Source organism: Struthio camelus, chromosome 4 (genome assembly GCF_040807025.1).
Source record: "Struthio camelus isolate bStrCam1 chromosome 4, bStrCam1.hap1, whole genome shotgun sequence".
NCBI classification, from domain to species: domain Eukaryota; kingdom Metazoa; phylum Chordata; class Aves; order Struthioniformes; family Struthionidae; genus Struthio; species Struthio camelus.
In genome coordinates this window covers 70,561,876-70,585,015 of record NC_090945.1, presented here as the reverse complement: position 1 = coordinate 70,585,015, position 23,140 = coordinate 70,561,876, and the positions used below count along the sequence as shown (strand labels likewise).

Sequence of the window (23,140 nt, the reverse complement as noted above, 5' to 3'; positions counted from 1 at the left end):
TAGCGCTGGGCTCAGTGCAAACATGTGTACTGCCTCACTTTGACACAGCTGGAAGAAAGACCTCACCCTATTATCTCACTAGTGGGGCTCTCATGACCCACAAGGCAAGAGCTACACCTGATGAATACTGTCTACAGGAACAGGTTTATTATTCGAGTAAACAGACAGTGACAATGAAATCCTAATTATTTGATTACCAACCAACTGTGAATGAAAAGATCTTGGTGATGATGCTTCTATTTTTTAAATCCCATCTTAATAATACATAAAGCATCAAAAGCCTTGTCTGTATTAGAAAACTAAGTCTACATATTTACGTATTTTTTTCCTCTAGCAGTAAATCCTACTTCCACTCAGTTTAGAGCACTCCCCCACAAACGATTGCTTTATAGTATAGACAGTATGTTATGGGAATGGCATCCTGTCATTTAAAAGAAATGGTTTAGGAGAAGGTTGTTTCAAGCAACAGTTACCTTTTTTGTGTTGTATTTAAATATTAAGGTAATTAGGTTTTATATGAAAATTAAAGTTCAGTAATTTAAATAAGATTAATACATTTAAATATGAAACTCCTTCTTTTCACTCAGACTGCTGCAGCGCAGCAGTCAACCTCTTACTATTTTAAGTTAGGTTGATTCAGCCAAAAAAAAACGAATTCAGACCTAAAAGTCACTTTTAACTGCTCTTTGCCTTATACAGATTTTTAGAAGCCATAACGACACAAACAGAACAAGTTTTTCGCTGTAAGTTATGGATTTTTGACTTTCTCCTCCCTTAAAACCTTACAAAGGCACATCAAATGCAACCTATCAGAAATGCATAACGTCTCCTTCTTACTCAAGGACACCGACATGGCAGCATTTGTGTAGCCTGCAATGTCATACTCCAGGGACTGACTAATATTCACACACATTAAGTATACAGAAAGTCTGCACATACACAAACAAATATTTAAAGCTGCAAGTATGCTCTGATGACATGTAACCGGCCTCCTCAGAATACATCGTATTTAACTATCTGAACAGGTTCTTCTGCACAAGTTATGTTTTCCCTATAGAAGTTTAAAAGAGCAAAAGAGTTTGAGGAACAGAAAGTATAACAAACCATTTCTTAGTGCTTATGGCAATAGATGTTAAATTTAAGACATTTAAAGAACTGACAACAGAGCTAACATTCATGCACATTTTATATTCAACTTCAAAGAAAGCAATTCAAAACAGGTTATGAGGAAGTTTTAAAATTCTGTTGTTTTAAACTTCGATTCTGCAGCAAGGTATGAATCACGAGACAGACCTCAAAGGAAAACAAACTGGTCAGCAACTAAAACAAACAGATTTTACTTCTACCCATGAACATTTTACTTCTACCTATGAACCTGCTGAAATAAAAATATTACTACACCAGCTAGGACAGCAGCACTTATAACTCAAAACCCCTTATACTCATCAATCCTAATGAATATGTAGTACTAATGAACATACTTGTTATCATTCATGCAAGAAAACAAACAGTAAAACTAATAAACAAACACTCTGGCTATACCAGCTACTCATGAAAAACAGTAATAGTAGTAATTCAACTTTTATTCCTTCAACTCTACAAGATAGAGGTGTGTTTTGGGTGTATGTTTTTTTTTTTTTTTGGTTTTGAACACTTAACTAAATTTCAGAGCACCTTCGTAAGAAGGGTGTACCCTTACAGCATGCTCCACTGTCAACTTCATTGTACAGGACCGCTAATACCAAAACAAGTTCTCACAAGCAACATGCTTTCAAAAGAAGAATTAAATTTAACTTACCTCTGGCCCAGCGAACAGGGTAAAGATGTTTCCAGAGGGATCCAGTTTTAGCCAGCTGTGACCATTCCGTGCTTACTTGACTACACTGACACAACTCTTGGGGGTTAAGGTAACTGAAAATGGTCAGCATTACTTCAGGAGGAAGATTGGTAATATTTGTGTTGTGCCCAGTCACTTCGGTTTCTGAAATACAGAAGCAGTGCGTTAAATGAAGCGCATCCTCACAGCTTTAAATAACAATGGCGGAACTCACATTTTGATCAGTGACGTGAAAAAAGTAAAGTATATGAAAAAGATTTTAAACAACTGTTTCAACCAGAGTTAACATGTTTTTGGAAAAATCATCAGAAAGAAGTAGGCATTGCTTTGGCTTTGGAGAGCTTTCATTGTAATCCCACCTTAAAAAATAACAACTGAACTCAACTTTGTTGGCCATTTTCCTCAACAGGCTAGTTTTTTCCAAGCCTGACCCCAAAGCCTTCAAAATAAACTCTGGACAGAAGTAAATTGCTGCTATTCAACCACAGCAAGATGCAAGTAGTACTCACCACTAAAAGTTTTAAAAATCTATCTTACATCACAGTGCATGTATATACCTGCTTTGCCAGATTCCCAGGAAACAGCACCGGTACACAGAACATTAACAGCAGGGACCACTCTCATTCAAGCACTCAACTTCTTGATTGCGACACAGCAAAAAGTCCATGTTTAACTCTTTACAGCTGTCTTTTATTTTTATTCCTAACTTTAGCTGCAAGCATAGGCAATTAATTTTCAACTTCTGAACGATGACAAGCCATTCAAGTCAGAAGGTATGAGTAAATACTGGTTAGAGGCTAAGATTTAATCATTGTAATCCATACTTCAATGGACAGCAGTAGGAATTCCCACCTCCAGTAACTCTCCTTTATTGCCATAGTACCAAGAGAGCTGCAAGCTACGTAAAATAACGTACTCAGTGCTTTGGTTAGGGTTTCTTTTACTGTTTTAGAGACGTTTCGTTAGTTTGAATTTTATCTTTGTTGAGGACCGATTTACTATGGAAAAAAAGTATTTCTAAAATAGTTTTCGGGAGTCCTTAGAAATTGCAGGTTTCACAAATAAGCAGGGATTTATTTTTCAAGTAAGGACGCACAAAGCAGTGCAAAGGATTTAGAAGACACGGATCATTCTTAACTGTAAGGACAGAAAACAACTTATCGGAACAAAAAACTTTAATTCTTACTTGACAGACCTTTGAAAAATTAAGTCATATGTCAACTGTTTTTCCCTATAATAGGGAAATAGTATTTTCCAAGGTAGGATGTTTTCTGAGAGGTTTCTACTTTCAGGTTTGCTCTTCTAGGATATGGTAACATTAATTCACACAGGGTCATTCAAAGATTTCATTATTCTGATATCAGAGACAGCAAGTAGCTTCTGGTAAAGTAACACCCCAGAGTTCATTTTTCTCGTCACTGGCATATTTGTAGTGGCAATTTGTTCTCTAGTGACCACAGGAGTTTATAAATTCTTTAGTTCAATAATATTACACCTGAGATTTCCTAAAACTGGACACAGAAATCATGCTCTGGATTAATAACATCTCCTTTTAACTACACTGCACTCTGTATTCACTAATAAATAGAATCACACTCAATGATGCAAGTTCCCATGGTCATGAACAACAGGAACCATCTCATCAGCCATATGAAAATTAGATGGCTAAGCTAATAACAAAGGCACTGTACATCCTCCTTGGGCTGAAATATGCTCTTCCATAGAGCAATTTCTCTGCTCTAGATAGCGGAGATCGAGCTCTCTCAATTGACTTTGAAGGAAGAGCTGCTTAGAAGTTAGGTGAGATTAACCAGGGACAAAGACTAGAAATCTTCACTTTGTTATTTATACTCTCAAAACTACCAAATTCTTAGGAGCTCCTTAGGTACAATTTGTTTATCTGGAGAGCCAGTTAGGTGTAGCTAAACCCAAAGTCTTCCAAACAGAACGCAGTAACTATTCACTTGCAGGCTTGGAGTTAAAAATCAAAGGTCCACAGAAAATCATATGCATGGTATCCCAGAAAGCTTTTCAAATGAAAATCAGCACGTAAGATCTCACACTGACAGGAATTAGGTCTCCCTTTCCAGAGAAGCTTCAAAGGTGAACACAATAATTTACCCTATGGTACTCTGTTGCTACTTCAGAAACAGAATGCAGTTAGGCATAGTTTCACTTGACGAATCAATATATTTATCTGGACACTTGGCAAGTCATCTCAAATAGCCTACATACAATTTCATATTAAAATTAAGTTAATAACTGCGTAAGACTGCGGCAGTGATGTTTTCTTCCAATTTTAAAATGGAAAAAGGACACACTTTCCTCCTTCCCTAAAGCTTAGGATACAACTGTTGTAGAATCGCTAGTGTCTCAGAACTCCTATTCCAGCTACAAATAACAGCACGTAACCCATAAGACTACTTCTGTCCCATTTCTCCAAGGCTTGATCTGGCAGGTGGAAAACGATCAGTTTAGTTTAGAGAAGTCTCAAGTTTCATCAAAGAACTCATTACAGAATATAGATTTTTCAAGCTTCTCTGATGACAGCACCACCTCTTGTATCAACTAGTCATGAAGTCAGTTCACAAGAGCTTGCTCTTTTTACCAGTATTACATTTCCGGTACCTTCATTCTCTTCCTTTGGTACATTAATTCTTCTTAGGCAGTAAAGAGTGAAAGTTTTAAACATGGAAGACATGGGCTGTTTCAACAGTCGTTAACAGCCTCAGGTTCACCTTAGAAATTAACCATCTTATTCTAAATTTCATCAAGAAAAGCAGAGTTACAGATGAATGCAAATTAAATATCCACTTTCAGAACACATGTTTCATCTGACCTACTCACACATTGTACAAATTCATTCCCTTGCATCACTCCACACACAATTTCTTCCTTTCTGGCTCTTGAGAGGCCCAAGAAGTTAGTCAGTGGAGGTAAGGGAGGCAAGTTCCTTAAAAGGAAATACTGTCGGCTGACTAATTATGCTGTGCTATTAAACCACCAACAGAAAAGCCTATAGAGAATGCCTGAAACCCAAGAATTAAAGGCAAGGTCTGCAAAGAGAAAATACAATTTACACTGAAGTATGATATTGCAAGTTAAGCACCATTTCTGCTTTTCTTTTTCAATCAAGTATTACCATGGAAGGGAGGGGGAAAAGAAGCTTGAGAAGAGAAACTTTAAACGGTGAACCTGCCAAGAAGCCTATGCCATACAATAAAATTCTTGCAAGTTCTGAAACTACTTTGAAGAAATTACCATTTTATAAAAGCTATTAACTGCCTATACATATAATTATCTCACTGACATGGTTTTTAGACATAATTTGCAGCTTTAAAATTGCTTTCACTTTAATTAAATGCTTCACCTTGATCTGCCTTCTCATCCACAGAATACTTAAAGACCTTCTGAAGCTCTTCAGCTTGATTCCACTTACTAAGACCTCTGAATTCTGCAGCTTCCTTCTGTGAGCAGTGCTGTGCAATTACTTTCTTCTTAATATCTTTCAGTTCTTCGTAAGTAAAGTATTCCATCAACATTGGCTGAAAAACCTGAAGCAACAGATTCCAATTATTTGAAACACAGAAAGTCTAGTGCTGACACAGATAATTGATACCGCGATTCAGAACTACTATGACAGAACTACCAAGACAGAAATTTCCCATTTCAAATTCTCGAGGAGAATACATAAGTGAATAGAAGGACACGACCACAGAAGGTTTGTGTTCTAATCCTCCATAGAGAAATGGATCATTACATAGTCTCAGGTAAACTCTTTCCCTGCTTTCCCCAACAGAAAAAGGGAAGTGATTAAACTTGCTTAAAATAAATAACTTATTGAGATACTCACACAGAAAGCAAAAGAGTAAGGAAGAAAAACATAAGGGAAGACTTCTCTCGGACAGACTTGAGATTTACTCCCTCCAGAAGAAGCTTCCCAGTTTTTGGATACCCATAAATCATCAGACTGGCAGTACTAGTCTTTATGTTCCAAATATAGGTCAGAGGCTGTTTGGGAGTGTCAATTTGAGTCACGAGTCACTGGTTTATAGGACTTTTCCTTTTTCCTTGAAGTTTTGGTAGACCTTAGGCCAACTGCCCTTTTGCTTATCTGGACTGTACTGTTTTATATTTAAAAGTTATGGAATGCATAGTTTAAAATACCATTTACTCTAATTTTAAGGTATTTGGTAAGCAGTTGTTTTTTTTTTTTCAGTTGTGCAGGTCTAAGGAGTCACAGTGATAGCCAAATGTTCATACGCAAAGTAAAATACTCTAACTGTATTACTTGCTCCCATAACTTTAAGATTTTCAGGCACCTTAAAACTGCATCTTCTGTTTCATAAACAGATTAGGTTTTGCAAGGTTAAAAAGCCCATATAACAACTCATCCATGCAATAAATTAAGCATAAGGTCAGATGTTATAGGAACACCGTTCATTCTTTTTAACTAAAATTCACTGTGACATTCTGCACAACTCGCATAACTAAATCCTTACTGTGAAGGCCAGTCATGCCAAAAGAGACCATGTGCATATACACACATGCATATAATTCCCTCAGATCTTGACTACCCTTGTAATTACATAATACATGAATAACTTCAACTTTTTTTAGTGTTTTTCCAATCCATAATCACCAAAAAGTAGAAATAGCATAGTATGGATTAAATAATTTCTGGCGATACCTGCTGTATGCAAATTCCAGGCCCAGTAGATTTATTCTATCAATTTTTAAAAGGATCAAGATTTCCCCCCATACTTTTGATGTGTTCACTGTTGTAGAACACGTCATGTTCCAGTCTGAGAGCAGAACAACGACACAATCGTCCTAAATGCAAATTGGCAGAGTAATAAAAACAGAGAATCGTGAAAATACTGAATCTCTAAACCCTTCGTCTCTGTTCAGTCATTCTAAGCCCCCCTAAAATTAGGATAATCTTTGAGGAAAGTTTTTACCTACCTCCTCTTCCTCTTTCATATGAGGAAGGAAATCTCTGGTAAAGGCTTCCAACCTCTCCTTCAGCTGTTTCGCATAGTTTAGTTGTTCATATTCATTCTGAGAAGCAAGCAAAGGTTTAGCTGTTAAATCCTGTCCATTCATTCAAGGGTCAAATTTCTCAGTAAGCCAGGGTTTCAAGGTAAAGCTCGTTATATCTTCCCCACAAATACTGTATGTTCTGTGAAGCAGTTTACTGTATTTCATAGTAAGAATGTGTTCACTTACAAAGTCTGATGACCATCTCACATTCTGTATTGGCCTGCCACAAGGCAGAACAGAAAGTATTCCCTTTCTGCTGGACTCTAACGTATTTTGTTACCAGATACAAACTAACTCGTCTAATCAAATTTGTATGTTGGTACAAAGACTGAAGCCTGCCAATCTACAGTCTCACCCAAAGTTCAAAGCAGTCACACAGTATTTGCATGTCTTGCATAAGAATTCATCTGACTTTTCAGTTTCAGATAGCAAATAAGTAAGACCAACTTCATCTATCATGCTAGCTTGCTCTTTGCTCTAGTGCTAAGAAGTTGGTCCTGAAGTCTGTCTGGTAATTACAACATACAGAAGTTCCTGGTAGTTCTTACAGTAAATGTTGCAAGCTTACTTCTTTTCAAACTGCTACAACATCAAAAAACTCTGACAACTTGCTGCTCTGCTGAAAATGAAGAGTCATCATGCCAAGTTAATGCCCTTAACTTTCAAGACAAACTTGCAGTAGCTCATTAGGTAAGTTACCAAAAAAACGTTATCAGTATTTACTATACGCATTATCTGTAGTGTGACTATAGATACTGCTATGGAAAAAAACATCAGAAAGTGAACATGTTAAAAGCCTTGAAGTTTTACACTTTTGGGCATAAGTTAAAGAAATCTAACCAAAATTAGGACTATTACCGAAAAAAACCTAATTTATCACTTTAAACTAACTACATTCTCAAAAAAGTTACAATATTCATCTCTCTCTCTAATATTTCTTCTACTCCTTTTACATGTTTTTTTTCTATGTAAGGAGTCAATGTAAATGACAGAACTACACTGGCATCCCATTAGAAAGGGTATAACAGAAAGCCTACTAACAACTTTCTCTCCTGTTTTTCCTTCACTTTCTGATTTAGTAACTGAAACAACTTAAGACAATAACTTAAGGGATGATTTGCCTAGGGAAAAGTTTTATTTGCAGGCTTCCCAGTTCAAAAATAGCCTTAGATGGTAAAATGTAATCAATCAACTGTATGTTAAATATTTTCACTGTGGAAAACATGGATCATCTACACTAGCAGTGTAACATGAGATACCAAATTACCACTGGAGGCTACAGTTCCAGGAGTGAAGGAAGAGGGATTTGGCTAACCCAGGGGAAAGGCACAAAAAAAAAAAAAATTAAATTAGGATTCTACTGGAGAAGAATTCAACCTCAAGTTATGAAGAAGCCAACTGGAGAAATAACATTTAGAGTTACTTGAGGATTGGAACATTAGCAGCACTACTGAGCAACAGATGACTGTAAGGAGTATATAAGCCACTAACAGAAGAGCATAATGCACCTTTTTTAAGGCATGTAATCAACTCCATTCACGACAATTATATGATGCTATATGCCACAAAACAAAGATACTCAGAGCTTCCCAACAAATTAATAAAAGCTTGGATCTCCAGAGTGAGAAACTGCTTACACCAACTAGCAGAGCTGATTTCAAATTTGAAACTTCCACATTGCCTCCCCAAAATACCTCCAGGTAAATGGTGATGGACTTCTCTACTTCATAAAATATACTCTTGAAAAGAAGTTTTACTAGAAGTTTAGTAACTACAATGAATGGCAAAAGATTTTGTTTTTAAGACTGGACATTTTCACTATCATATCAAGAAATCACAACTATTTTATTTCTTTGTCTTCCATAATTTACTTGTGGAGAATATTAAGAAAGGTGAGGCAAACTAATATGTAATCACAGCATGTTTTCCTTAGGCCACAAAAGTTCTTCTTGTAGTCTACTTCTGGTACCTTACCTTTACATTCTTTAACCCTTTCTCAAAGAGGCTAAGCATCTCTGAGAGTTTGTTGTCCGAGTGCACATTGTACACTGTCCGACTACGCTGCTGAAGTAAACCAATGATACATTCATTTTCAATCTGTTCATGCATTTTAAATTCCTTGAATGTGGCATACAGAGATTGCAGAAGAGCCCGAAAGTCATTGTTGTTGGAGAAGTTGGTCTTGGAAAGCTAGAAGAAAGAAAAGCTCATAAAAATCAACAGTGAAAATCATCTCAAAGTCAGATCCTTAGAACAGGTATTAGCTCCTATTCTTCATAACATTACATAACAACTGAAAAACTTCAGTTTTACACAGAAAACTCTGGCTAAAACGAGAAAACCCAAGTTCTCAATTTAAGCAACTCACTTCAAAGGCATCAAAATTCAGGTGATGAATGCTTCACGACTGGATGTTTCCAAAAACTTAGGCATGATTGTTTCATGTTTCCAGTTACAGTTCGTTAAAACAGTACACCATCCCCATTCAGGTCTGTTAATTCCCCAAAATAAGTTACCTAAACATTTTTACTTCAACATTGTACTTTGTGAATGAAGGTTAAGTCAACTAAGGGATTTAACTACATGGTTCTCTTATTTCCAATGGCAACTGCACAACTACAGTTCCCACTGCAGGAACTGCATTTTAGTAACGGTACAACGCGCCAAGTGGCAAGACAACTACTGTAGTTTAACACAACATATAGAAGTACTGCGCATTTTTAGAAGAGCTCTTCATTTCCCAAAAGCACGTTATATTTATCAGACAAATTCTAAAGACAACTGTTTCATTCTACGTGAGAACTTAAGAAAATAGTTGTGTGTGTGACAACTTTAAGAAAAATTACCCTTTAGAGAACAGTCCAATTTCAGCATTAGTTTCAGAGCCCAGTAAAATCAGAGTCGTATTTAAGGAACATAAACCAAACTTATGAAACCTTGAAATAAACAGATGTCGAAAGAAAGATTTCCCGGTAGAAATCAATACAATTTCCCCAGCCCAGTAAGTGAAAGATTTCCCAGTTCTACATTTTGGTCCTTACTCGTAGCCCATTATCATTGCTCCTTGAGTTTACCTTTGGGAATGTACCATCCACAAGGAATGCTGAATCTTACCAAGCGAACACACAATATAGTAAGGTGTCAGAGAAGGTGTCTGATCGTTTGAAGATCAACAAATCAAGAGTGCAGAGAGTTCCAGTTGACACAGCAGTACTATTTCCTACATACGTACAGGCACAATTGCTATTAGCAACAACAATCTTTTTGAAAACTGCCTTCAGGAAAGGTTAAAAAAAAAAAAAAAAAGCCTTTAATTCTAGTATTTCATTCCACCTGTGGCTTCAAGAGTCATAGCCCACAGCAGTACACAACAGCAAGCACTCTAAAAGTAAAAATATTTTAATTTAACGCAGAAAACAAGCTACTGTAGTATACACAAGTGTTCTAGCTTACAAAAATTCTGGAAACTTAAGGATCTTATTAGAAAGGGGAATCTGAGCTATATACGTTCACATATAATATTTAAATATCTTAATTTATGGCTATTTTTGATGTATATAAAATTTCCTATCATTTCATACCAAAAAACTGTATTTATTCATTCTGCTCTTGCGTTATCACTTCCTGGTGGCAACCACTAGCAATGCAAGTGAAACACGTGGATATCTGCCAAATACTTATGCAACTCCAAGTCAGCTGCACCTACAGTATGATGCTGTACTTGCATATGAGCAAAGGGACTGTCATTTATTTGGGGGGAGGGAAAAGAAAAAAGCATTTACTAAGCGTTAGTTCAGACAGATAACAGGGCAAAGCTAAGGGGTTTTCTTTCCAGTATATTTAGACAAACTGGTGACAGGCCAGAATAAATTCAGATTTCTTTGTGACACGCTTGTGTTTGGATTTGAGGCATGCACTGTTACATACATATCACAAACAGAAAAAGATCTTGGCTCCTCATTTCTGTTCCACACTAATTCATAGGATGTAATACACAAAGTAGCTGTACTAGATGAAACTAAAGGCTAGGTTTTCCACACTGCAAAACCGAAAACGTCCAGCTCAGAACATAAGTGCAGGAAACATTTGCAGAAATATTTCTCCAAAATACCTTCTTAACTATTAGCCATTTGGAATTCAGACTTCAGCGATGGTGAAGTTTGTTTCCTAGTGTAGCATTTCTCTGGACCAAAGACTGTCTCAGAATTGTTCATTCCACCCATAAGGCAGACGCACAATACCTGAAGTCAGTCCCAAACTCTTTTTGCTCCCAAATGGCTGATCACATTTTGGTTGACATAAAAACTGAAACAAAGTTGTCGATGTGTGCAACAGGAAGGTTAGAAAGAAATATCGTATTTTATTGTTGGGTAAAGTCACAGACAGACTTGGTTCTGACACAAGCCAGTATCTTCTCATGCTCCTGACTCAAAATCTTTTCAGGATTCAAAACCTTCTGCTGTATCTCCTCACTATCATCAGCAAAACTGCAATAAGCAAAGAGTTCCATTTGCGTGTTCAACTTGAGAATTCCTGTTGTAAAGATATGATTATATAAGACGTTGTAACGTGAAATGCTTGTATATCCACCCCCTATTGAGGCTTCCAGCAGACATCCCAGAAATTAGGAACTATGGAAGTGATACTGAAGTTTAATGGCTGTACTTGAATCAGCAACTTGTGCGTTAAAAAGGTCAGCTGAAGCTGAGGAAAACTGGCTTATCGGAGGACAGGTAGCTTAGCAACAGAGTCAATCAGTCAGATCTGTAATTTCATTACTGGAACTGATGAAGTCTGATAATGGGAGACTAGGGCTATTAACCAGCAGCAGCTGCTCTACCCGCTTCAGCTCCATTTTTCACCAGCTCTACACAAGGAAACTTAGTACAGAAGTTTGGTAGTGGAAAAAAAGAAAATGCCTCGCTGAACTGAGATGCAGAATCCTAAGGGAGAGGTGAGCTTGGAGGAAGTAGACTGTATTTTTAACTGATTGGCAAATATCGTTAATACACGGCACAGTACAGGAATACAACATGAGCAGACTTACAACATGCAGCACTGCAAAATGATTATCACAGCTATAGATATGAGAGATACCTCGAGCTTTCTGGCCTTCTGGAGATGCTACCTTTACACAATTGCATGTTTTACAGGCCTTACGTGGAGTTAATAGCACAATCATTTATGTGTTTGATATACAAACCAATCCAGGAAAGGTACCACAGACTCCAGAAGAGAAACAATCCTGATGTCTCCTGAAACCTCATGAAATTTAAGAATATATAATCCTAGAGGCTATAGAAAAAACATCGAACAGCCTGAGCAGTAACCCAAACAACAGGAGGTCAGTTACACTGCAAGCTCTGTCTGATACTCTTCAGGGACCTTTATCGGACACAAAACATACCCTAGGAGTAGCCAACAGCTATTAAACTCAGTATTAACTTTAATTTTTAAAACCTTAAAAAAGATCTATCAAGTTAAAGACTCCGTTTCACGCAATTTGGAGGAGGCGGGATTTGCTAACTCAAGAGTAACTGTGGTGTCAGGAATTATGTAACAACAGGTCACAACAGGCACATAACTTTTAAACAGCCGTTAACCATGAAAATTCAGTCTAGACACTAAAAATAATAATAAAGGTAGGGTTTGTTCGTGGTTCCCCCCCTCCACACACATACCACCACAAGTAACATTTTCAACAGGCCATTCTACTATATTCTCATATCCTTGCATAACCACTGTGCTTGTTAAGAGCTATATACGGGCAACTACTGACCACTGCAGACAAGATTTCTGCCACCTGTTAACTCAGGTTTAAAATTCATTAAAAAAAAAAAACACACACAAAACAAAAAACCTACTTGCAAAATCTTGTCATTGTTCAGCTAGCAAAACCATCCCGATTTAAAAAAACTAACATTTTTTAAAATATAAAGTCACTAGAAAAAAAGAAAAGCAACACTGGCATTACTGGTAAGCCACAACTTTTCACTGTATGATATTTTAGGTGTTATCACTTCTTACATGCAATAGCAATAAAACTTAGAGGACAGGAATTTAGACTTTGTGGAGACATTAAGGACCATTATCGCAATTTTACGAGCAAGAAAATGGTGGGACAAAGATCATAATGAGGCCTCTCAGTGTCAATACCAAGCGGGTGAGGTTTTCGTGTTGTACTTAATCCATTGCGCACTGGCAAGGGGGTGGAGGGAAAAAAAGAAGCCAGAAACAGCAGTCCTGCCCTTGCTTCCAGTTCTGCTGTCCTCCCACTTCCCTTGATTATGTTCTAGCAATTACAGAGCTGCAAAATGAGCCCATTCCATTTACCGATCTAGTAATATGTTATGCCTTTTGGGGCATTCATTTTTCATTTGGCCAGCGAGGCAAGCTCAGTAGCCTCCCTTTGGTGACAATCCACAGTTACGTTCAGGTTACATGCGATGTCTTGCTCAGGAGTCCACAATGGCACATTCAGTTTGCACAGTCCCCAAGGAAAAAACTGTAGAATTGAGATAGCCTAGCAAAAAGGATTACCGTCCTCCCAATGTCACCCCTCCCCGACGTACTCTTTATGTAGAGCTATGTGAGGTGAGCTGTCAGAGAATTCGCTAAACTACTTCATGCTCCAGCTGTTTGGACATATGAAGCCATTAAATCAGAGAAGTAATACAGGTTCGCCACACTGGCACTTTTTTTGGCTGTGGGACAACCCCAAAACAATAGTAATTAGTGTGAAAGGCAAGACACAATTTGGTCCAGCCCATGGCAGAACTCTTAAGAAAATTCAAGACTTTCAAATGTCCCAGTCTGTCTTGTTCTCTATGTAACTCTCTTGCTCTACATAACCTTGTCAGTTGTTTTACAGGTTAAATAAGATCCTGAAATAACTTTTTGGGGAAAAAAAAAAAAAAAATCAAAAACCCCACTGTAACAGCATAAATATTATGGCAGACAACTATTCTGTTTTTCAAAGAGTAAAAGCAATAGGGCAGATAAAGCCTTGCACTCTATTTCTTGAAGGGCTGAGGTAAAATGATAAAATGCCAAGCACGAGCACACTGGAGATGGAAACAAACTGTAGTATTTTCATTTCTGAAATGTGTTTATTTCACATCACTCTCTTGTACTACATAAATAAAACAAAGAATTTCTTCTAATGAATACCAGCAGATCAGTCTGTGAGAAATCCTGCATAATTCAAACAGAGGCCTAAGTAACAGAACCGTGGCCTAGCTGCACAAAGATTTTCAATGATGTAATTGCTAGGAGCGTCAGATCTACTCAGGCATTCTAGCAATACACAGAGCCATTTTTACCCGTGCTTCCCGAGCTAAGCCTTTTCCGCCGTGTAATTTCCACAAATAGAACACTACCAGGGAAGAACAGATCCATGTGGTCTTTGGGTTTGCACCGATGAAGTATGGAAAAAAAAATTAATAAAGGTAAGAAATACAAGGATCTCAAATGAAAGCATGATGAACCCTTGCAACGATGCTGTTTCTAGGCACCTGAGTAACAGTATTCCTCATACCCATTTAACATGCTTTCTCTCCTAGCTTATATTCTTATAGTTAAGTCCTTACTACAAGAACAGCCTTCTGTCCTTATATTAGGATTAATTTAAAGTCCCAAGAACGAAACAAAAGTAGCTCTGAGGCTTCTCTTCACTCTACCACTGCAGTAACACACTACAGACACTGCAAAAATGCCTTTGCCTCTCTACACCAGTCTGACAGCAATTTCCTATCATAATCAGAAGAGGCACTGGGAAAACTTACCACTCTTGCTTAATCCATTTTCAGCAACACTAACTGCAAAAATAAATGAAAAGCAAGAAGGCTCTCAAGAATTACAGCTTAAGCTCTATTTAATCATTTACTTCAGAGATTAAAGCATATTCTAAGATAATTACATAATACCTGCATAAACACTGATATACATTAATTACAGTCTCTAGTTTTTTTTAGAAAGCAGTGGCTTATTTTTGCACTGCAGAGTAGGAAAGAGTTTAAAAAAAAAAAAAAAAAAGGGCTGTTGCTTGAAGCAGAGAAGGGCAAAGGTGTTCATTGGGTTATTACTGCTCTCCAGAGCAGGCCACAAGAGAGAACAGTAATATCAGAGCCACACGAGAAGTGTGATTTTTTTTTTTTTTTTTTTTAGGGTGGGTGTTACACAATTAGAGGACAAAAATTGGTGCTGCGCAATTACTCAAAGTCTGCCAACGTGCCTGGCACACGGAAAACCTGAAGGTGTTTTCTTACAAAGGTAAACAACAGAGGAAAAACGGAGAAGCAATTTGCTAAACAAGTAATAAAGAGAGAGGGAAGGTGTCAGGTGACAGCAGCAACTAGGAGTGTCCTCAAAATGGAGTAAAACTGTTAAGCAGGTCTGTGAAGAGCCTCACTTAAAATCCAAACATGCTTCATTGCTGTTGTCCCCTATTTCAGACCTTCTCTGGCACTTTGCTTTAAATAGGTATTTAAAGCAAATGAATGCATTTCAAGTATACTGTCACTTTCAGATTCATCTTCAAAATATTCTTCTGCAAGAAAGATAAGCTCAAAGCTGTTATTTCCCAATAGGCATGGCAAGAAGTTACTGAACTACCCAGCATTTAGAAGTTAAGATGAAAGAGGACTGGTAGAGTCTCTAATGAAATAGTCAGAGGCACAGAGAGCAGATGGAGTCACCTGCCTCTGGATGCTAACAGGGATAATGACCAGAATGGTGAATTATGAGGACGCTTAATTTCCTCCCATCCAGAAGACTGGAAGAAAGCCAAGGCACTTGATAGCGTAGCCCTTCCTTTGCAGACTTATTAACACTGAACATCTGAGGTAGCTGTTTTCTTGTTCCAAACATAAGTAAGTGTGAAAGCACGTGCTCAATGCTACACAATGTTGATCGGTAATAATCAAATGCTATGAATTTCTAAATCAACTCACGTATATTTGAAGAAGTGGTGGAAAATGAATGGCAACGTACTGAAATACGGAAAACTGACTTCTAAAGTAAAACAAAAGCTTTACCAAAATTTAATTAAAAACAGAAACAGGCTTATCATGGTGGAACAGTCATTTTCTGCTCTTAAGGACGTCAGGAAAAAATATTTTGTTTTTTGGAGTGGAAAGTCAGAATGTTGATTATTGTCTGATTTTTTCAAATTTCAGTCCTCTCTGATGCCATTAAAAAAAGCAGACATAATGTGGTCACCTAATTCCCCGAACAAGGCTTTGAAGCTGAAATACTACTGGATACAAGAACATTTTTACATTCTTAGAACAGCTGATCTGCAATACCCTTTTTGTAAGAATATCATAAAATTAACGTATAAGAATAATTCATTTTCTTCAGCATACTCCAAAGTCTGCAAGGTAGAGAAATGATCGAAGCACGATAGTAGGCTGCTGAAATGGACAGGTGATGGAAGAACGCATGCTATTAAGAAGCCACTATTAAGCAACGAAGAGAGAAACTTTCTAAGCTATACAGAAGTTTTAAAGAGAACCTTCAAAAATAAACAAGATGGCACAGCTAAGGGAAGTAGAACAGAACAGCATTTAGCTTTCAAATGAGAAGGACTCAAAGTCACAGTTAACAAAGGACATAAAAATATAGCAAGAAAGTCCATAAATCCTTAGTGTCACGTTCTGTCTCTTATCTAAGTCCACTAATTAACGGGAGAGACAAAGATGACAAGAGCAAAACGTCTTTGCTTTAGTCTTCATTCATAAGAAAGTTAATTAGGACAAAATAGTTAAGGCAGCTAATTTTTAACAAGGCATCAGAATTATAAGCTAGAATTAAAAAAAATAATTAAATATTTACACAAGTTCAATGTATTCAAGCCAGCAGCACATGATGAAATTGATCCAAACTTCCTGGAAGAACTAGCCAGAGTAATTACTGAAAAAAGCACTGAGGTCTTTTGGAGAAAGGCGAGATCCTGGAAGACTGAAGTAAGACAAGTACAAGGAAGACCTTAGATGTTTTCGATCAAACACCTAAGAATGAGGTTCCACAACAAAGCTGAGCAACTAAAACAGCTATTTAGTACTGAAATCATTAGTTCCATTCCCTCCTCCCACACCATTACCCTGCTTCTGGAGCTTGTTTGACCTCTCAGCCAGACAGTTTTACTGAATTTTCTTTTGCTTCAGTGAACAAGATGAACTAGTTGCTCATCAAGGGGCCAGATAAGCACAGGCAGTTTCATTAACAATTAACCCTTCCAGAAGCACCTAGCAGTTAGATTCAATTATAGTATGAAGTCTCGCATTCACTTATTCTCATGTCCTTCTGTCTTTCAAAGTTATCAATCAACTACTGATACCACACATTACAGCATTTAGAGCGTGATTATTTTTCCTATTCCTTTCCTCACAGCAGTCCAGATTGGCGAGGTAATTCATCACATTCTACTCAGGAAGGCCTGAATGTAACCTTACAGTTAGAAAACCTGCTCTTTGGCTGCAATAACTCCACAAGACAGTAAGGAATCACAGGACGTTGGAAATCACACAGCAATATCAGAGGTGTCTCAAATCTGGCTAAGGCTCAGACAAAGTTTTCAGGCTCTCTATCTAGACCAGAGTCTGCTACTGGAGTAACATTTGCTCAGAAAAAAAAAAAAAAAGTAGACTTTCTCTTGTTAAGATAAACGAACTACTTTAGAGGAAGATGATACATGTTACACATCTTGATTTCTGTAAGGTTTTAGATATTGCTTTGCTTTACATTCTTTCAGCAGGCTAATACAGCCTATCAGAAGTCGAACAGCAGCTCAAGCATTTGCAAACAGTGCTCTCAAATAGTAGCTATTCTGTTTCCAGCCAAATCAGAATAGGAATTTTAATAGCTGACCAATGGGAACCTGTCCTGCTTCAGGACAGATGAGATACTTTCGGCCACCGTTTGGAAAGAGGGACAGTCAGTAACGTAACTTGTGAATGACATTCTCAAACGCAGCAAACAAGATCGTAATGCAACAACAGAAGCGCTCTCTACTGAACACCGACCGACATGTGGATTTTGGAAGAGTGCGGAGTACTACGTTAGGACAGAAGGCGTCAAAGGCACAAATATGAAAGGAAAATTTTGAGTGCTGCCAGAAACAATTCACAGATAAGCATAGGGTTACAGTGAGGCATAAAGTGAATACGGTGCTGTTAAAAATAAATAAATAAACAGGGGGGGAAAAAAAAGAAGCTCTATTCAACATCAACAGTGTCATGTTTTGCACAACGGATTTCAAGAAAATCTAGACAAAATTAGGCTGAGGTTTCACAGCAGCTGAAGCCAACCTAGTTGCCGGGCTGTCACAGTCCCACCCTCCAGCTCCCATTGGCTTCAGTACTCATCTGACTAGTGCTTGCTGGTGAGCAGAAAAACTACCACCTAAAAAAAAAAAAAAAAGTAAAAAAAGTTCTCTGCCAATTACAGCCTTTGTGAGTCACTTAACATGCTGATGGGAGGAAGGAAGGGCCAATAATCATGACAGCAGCAGTTAGATGGCTTAGATTGTCACAAAACTGCAGTTTAGCAGTCCTGACAAAAGCAACAAGAACACCAAGAGGCACAGAACGCATCACCCATGTGGTAAAGTTGAATGAATCTGTTCACTTAGTCCAAAAAGCAGATCAAGATGGAGGACAGGGCTACAATTTGCAAATAAGCAGAAGACTCTCCTGAAAACAAACAGCCATTCACTGGAGATAGGAAAAAGAAATCAGCTCTATTAATAAATAGTATGGATGATGTTAGACATTAGGAAAAAAAATTTTACTCCAAAGACCGTCTATAGGAATAGTTATTCCTATTATGTAAGTAAAGGCACTGCATACAACGGTCCTAAAATGCCATTCAAGTACACAGAAAACGTATGGTAAGATCTTTGCATCAAGACAGTTACTGAACTTTTAAATTGTTGCTAGCAGTCAAACATCTTACACTTCCGATTTACTCTTCTGTCTCATATGAGGTCTTAGAAGAACAATCTAAACTTTATCTCAGTCCTAAAGCATCACTGGAGTACCTCTGCCTTTTACTCATCCTAACCTTATAACCGATTCCCTGAAAAGCATAGATGCACCAGTTTCACCCCTACTAACAATTGGTGGAATTTAGTAAGAGGAGGCACTAACAGATGGCAACTATATTACAACGTACAGGGAACATTAGCAGCAGCAGGTACACATGTAGTTGAAATTAAAGACTCCTCAAGGATTCACTAAATTGATAAAGAGCATAGCTTCGCGGATTATAATTGCCATGTAAGCAGAAATACAGTCTGAGCTAACTACAACATCTTAATCACACAAGAAGGAAAGTTCAGAGAAATTTTTCTGATATAAAGCTATCGTGACTGAAATACAAAGGTCACGAGCCAGGCACAGACTCCAAACTCTGTAACAGGACCAGAGAATGTAGGATTAAGTACTATAAATCCTCCCTGCTTACATAAAAAACCCATCAAGGATTCATTTGTGGTTATGCTTGTTTAAAAGAAGAAAAGAAAGTTAGCACGCTCTTGTCTACAATTGAAAAAAAAAAAAAAAGAGAGCGTATGCTCATAGCAGACTGGATGGTTTTAATCAAATTTTGCCAATCTAATAAATTCGGTCAAAACTTTGTGGGAGGTTCAATAAGAGTGACAGAAATGCATCTCGGGAACAAAAAACCAAAAACAGTAGTAAATGACTAGAAGATCTGGAGGTTGAAAACTTGCTCAACTACTGTTAACAATGCTAGCAGGGCTGCTAGTGGGAAAAAAAAGTCGCAGCCTTTTTCAGGTGTTTCTTTCCCTTTCTGCAATATCCCCTCTCTTAAGGCTTCACAAGTTTTCATGCAGCCACAGATTGCAAAATTAACTTAACTGCAAACACACTTGCAAAAACGACTTACAGTGAAATTACAGAAGACAGCTAGATCTGGTCAGACATTGCTAAATGGTAACACTCTCATCTTTTTCTTCCCCTGATTTTCTCTGCCCAATTCAAACAGGCTCACAAAAAGGGGTCCGGTGAGCACCAGACATTGGGGAAATAGGGGAAGGGGGGACTCCCCCAGCCTGTTGGCAGCTGTTACGCTGTCTCTCATGCAACTTCACACTCCTTTTTGACGCTTGCTAAAACGACTCCGGTTCCCCCACAGCCGTTTATGCCCACAGAGGGGGGAGGCACTACTTTCAGTTTGCGTGCTGGCTTTCAAGTGTTTCCCTGAAACCCTTCAGTTCTGCTTGAACGTGCTGCAGTGAAGTTTGCCTTTCAGGTGACACACCAGCTCGGATTACTCACTGCCCTGATGCAAGAACGGAAGTTATTTTTGCAACATTATTTAAAAACCAAAACTTCCTTAGCGTACCCTTCAGGTGCTCACCAATTAAACGCTGTACTTTAAAACGCAAACAAACGTTGCTCCTCACAGACCGTTAACGAGCGCACTGCCCACGACCGGTGTCCGGCGGTGCTGCCGGGCACCGGGCAATTTACAGGAAAAAAAAAAAAAAAAGCACCAAAACACACCAAAACACCACCAGAGGTTTGTTTACCCCCTGCCCCCCGCTCCACCCCGGCACCCCCGGCCGCCTCGGGGGTCCGCCCCGCCCGGGGCTGCGCAGGCCGCGGCCCCACCTCCAGGAAGGGGCAGCCGGGGTGGGCGCCGGCCCCGCTCCCAGCCCGGCGGGGGAAGGAGCGCGGCAGGCGCGGTCCCGCGGCGGAGGGAGCGCTGCTGCCTCACGGGCAAGGCCACCAAACGCGGCCGGGGCCGGGACCGGGCAGAGCGGGGCGCGGGGAAGGCGGCTCCGGCGGCCGGGGCGCCCCGCGGCAGCGGCGGGGGGAGCCGGGGCCGGGGCCGGCGCGGGGCGCGCTGACAGCTGCGCACTACGCGAAATCCTCCCTCGCCCCTCCGGCGGAGCGAGCGGAGCGGGGCAGGGGCGGCCGCGGCGCGGCCCGCTACCTTGTCGCAGTAGAGCCCCACGAGCTGCTTCATCCGCCAGTGGGGCGCCGAGAAGACGTCCACCTCCTCGGGGAAGGGAGCCATGTTCTCCCCATAGAGCCTCGCCGCGGCCGGCACTGGCGGCGGCAACATGCGCGCTGCGCATGCGCGGCACGGCGCGGAGGGCGCCCCGCCGGCCCGGGCGCCACGTGACAGGGGCCGCCCCGCGAGCGCCGCCGCGGCTCAGGCGGCGCCGCCCGGCGCCCCGCCGCGCGCATGCGCATGCCAGGCTCGGCGAGCCCTGCGGCGCCCTGGGAGGCCGCTGCCCTCGCCCGCCTCCCGCCGGGGCCGCGGCGCTGTGTCAGCAACAACGCGCCTCCGCCATCGGCCTCCTGCCGCGCCCAGCTCCTTCCCGCCGAGCGTGGGCGGCAGCAGGCTGGATGCCAGAGGCCCCCGGCAGGCAGGAGCGAGGGAGCGCGTCGGGGCGGCGCCCGGAGGCTGCAGGCCGACGGGCCCGGGCCTGTCCCCTGCCGTGGCGCAAGCGGCCCGGCTCCGCCGCCGCCGCGGCTGCGTGTGGCCGGGGGGCCCGAGGGCCCGGCCCCCCAAAACCCCGCGCGGTGCTGAGCAGAGTGCCCCGGCCGGGGGGCCCGGGCTGCCGTACCCGCCAAGCGCTGCCTGTGTTTAACGTCCGAGGGGGGAAGGGGCAGGGGCGCTGCCCTTCGGGGTTCGTCCCCCCCTAAAACGCCTCGAAAGATCCAGGAATCCTTAGCGGCCTTGAGATTACAGGTTAGGTTAGCAAAATGAAGCTGTAACGCTGTCCACCCACATGTCCACGTGTTATAAATCACCCCGCCCCCAAATTGCCAAAGATACAGTAAATGCAGAAGTTCCTGACTGAAAACTAGACAAAATCCAAGTTGTATATCTTAAACAGATTAAAAGCTGGTGAGTTAACAAATGTGAAAAAATTAGTTATAAACAGATGGAAATATTTTGAGCAAAGGCCTGCAGTACTTATTTTTAGTAAGTGTTCCTCAACATAGTAATGCTTTGGAATAAAATATGAAATTATTGCTAGTAAAATTAGTAGATAATTTAAGAAGAACACATCACATGATCAAAGTTATCTAGATCGTCTAGTACTGAGCAATCTTTCTACTGACGGAAATGAGGCTTGAGCAATTGCAGTGTTGGGTGCTTCCTTTTCCATCCACCCTTTCTTCCTCCCAGAAACTTCTGAACCTGTTGGCCTACTTAATCATATTTGACAAAGGTTTACAAATCTTAAAGGAATTTAGATTTGTGCAACTTTGGGGAAAATCAGCAGCTATGTATGAGAGAGGGAAAGGAAGGCAAAACACAGGTATGATACAGCCGGCCAGCCAGTACATGGTTGCATTTACTGCTTGACCAGTTACTGCTTGACCAGTAAAGACAATTCTGGCTCTGCACTACCCCCAGTACCCACCATTTCTTGCACAGTGAGTATAGCAGCAGACAAGTGGGAGAGGGAGGGTTAGTGCTCTAAGTAGGATTTACGATTGAGATTTATGACAGAGATGCAAGCCCTCAAGAAACAGTGTTTGGTTAAGTCTGTTGCTTACAGAAGAGCTTGTTAATGCAGGCAAATTTAAGGTCATATTTCCAACCGTAAAGCTTGAAATCCTACAGAACTGGGGTCAGTCTGCCAGCAGGCCATGCCTGAGTAATACGGGAGATTAATGCTCCCAGCTGTTACTCCCTTCTTCTGCTGGAAGTTGCCGCTCTCATCTGGTAGAAATAACAAGAGAGAACATGTCCGATCCTCATCCTCCAAGGGTTCAGAATATAAACATATGCTAAATTTGATTTTGAGTTAATATGCAGTTTGTGAATCGGAGTATCTCCAGCGCAGATATGCTGCTGGCCTTGCTGACTCTGCTTCATGGGCAGTAACCTCTTGTAGGAGAGGTGGACAGACAGCTAGGGGCAGTGATCTACATCCAGCATGAAGTGCCAAAGCTTGGGAGGCAAGCTGGACAGCCAATCATGGCACTGAAGTACAGTACTACTAAAGTAAGTGCCTAATAATGAGATTAAAAAATTGAATTTTTCATGGACAAGTTTAAGAGGCGACTTGATCATGGTCTATAAGGATTTACATGGAGAGACTATTTCTGTTTTGAGTAACATAACAGAAAAGGACATCATGAGATCCAGTGATGGGAAGCTAAAGGTAGACAAGTTCAGACTTGATGCTTAAACCATAAGGCTATCCAACTGTTGGAACAATTTCCCTGGCAATGTGTTAGATTAGCCATCACACAAAATATTTTAATC

General features: G+C 40.2%; 1 protein-coding gene across 1 annotated transcript in view; it reads right to left on the bottom strand.

Annotated features, from left to right (window-relative positions):
• The window catches only part of FBXL5 (F-box and leucine rich repeat protein 5), a 34,673-nt gene extending 13,626 nt beyond the window's left edge, over positions 1–21,047 (bottom strand). Inside the window, exons 1-5 of the mRNA XM_068943346.1 lie at positions 20,843–21,047; positions 8,855–9,070; positions 6,803–6,898; positions 5,208–5,391; positions 1,799–1,981 (exon numbers count right to left, since the gene is read on the bottom strand). Of these exons, the coding sequence (XP_068799447.1) occupies positions 1,799–1,981; positions 5,208–5,391; positions 6,803–6,898; positions 8,855–9,070; positions 20,843–20,974 (811 nt within the window). The 5' untranslated portion in view covers positions 20,975–21,047. The remainder of the gene's footprint in view (positions 1–1,798; positions 1,982–5,207; positions 5,392–6,802; positions 6,899–8,854; positions 9,071–20,842) is intronic.
• Between the last annotated feature and the right edge of the window lie 2,093 nt (positions 21,048–23,140).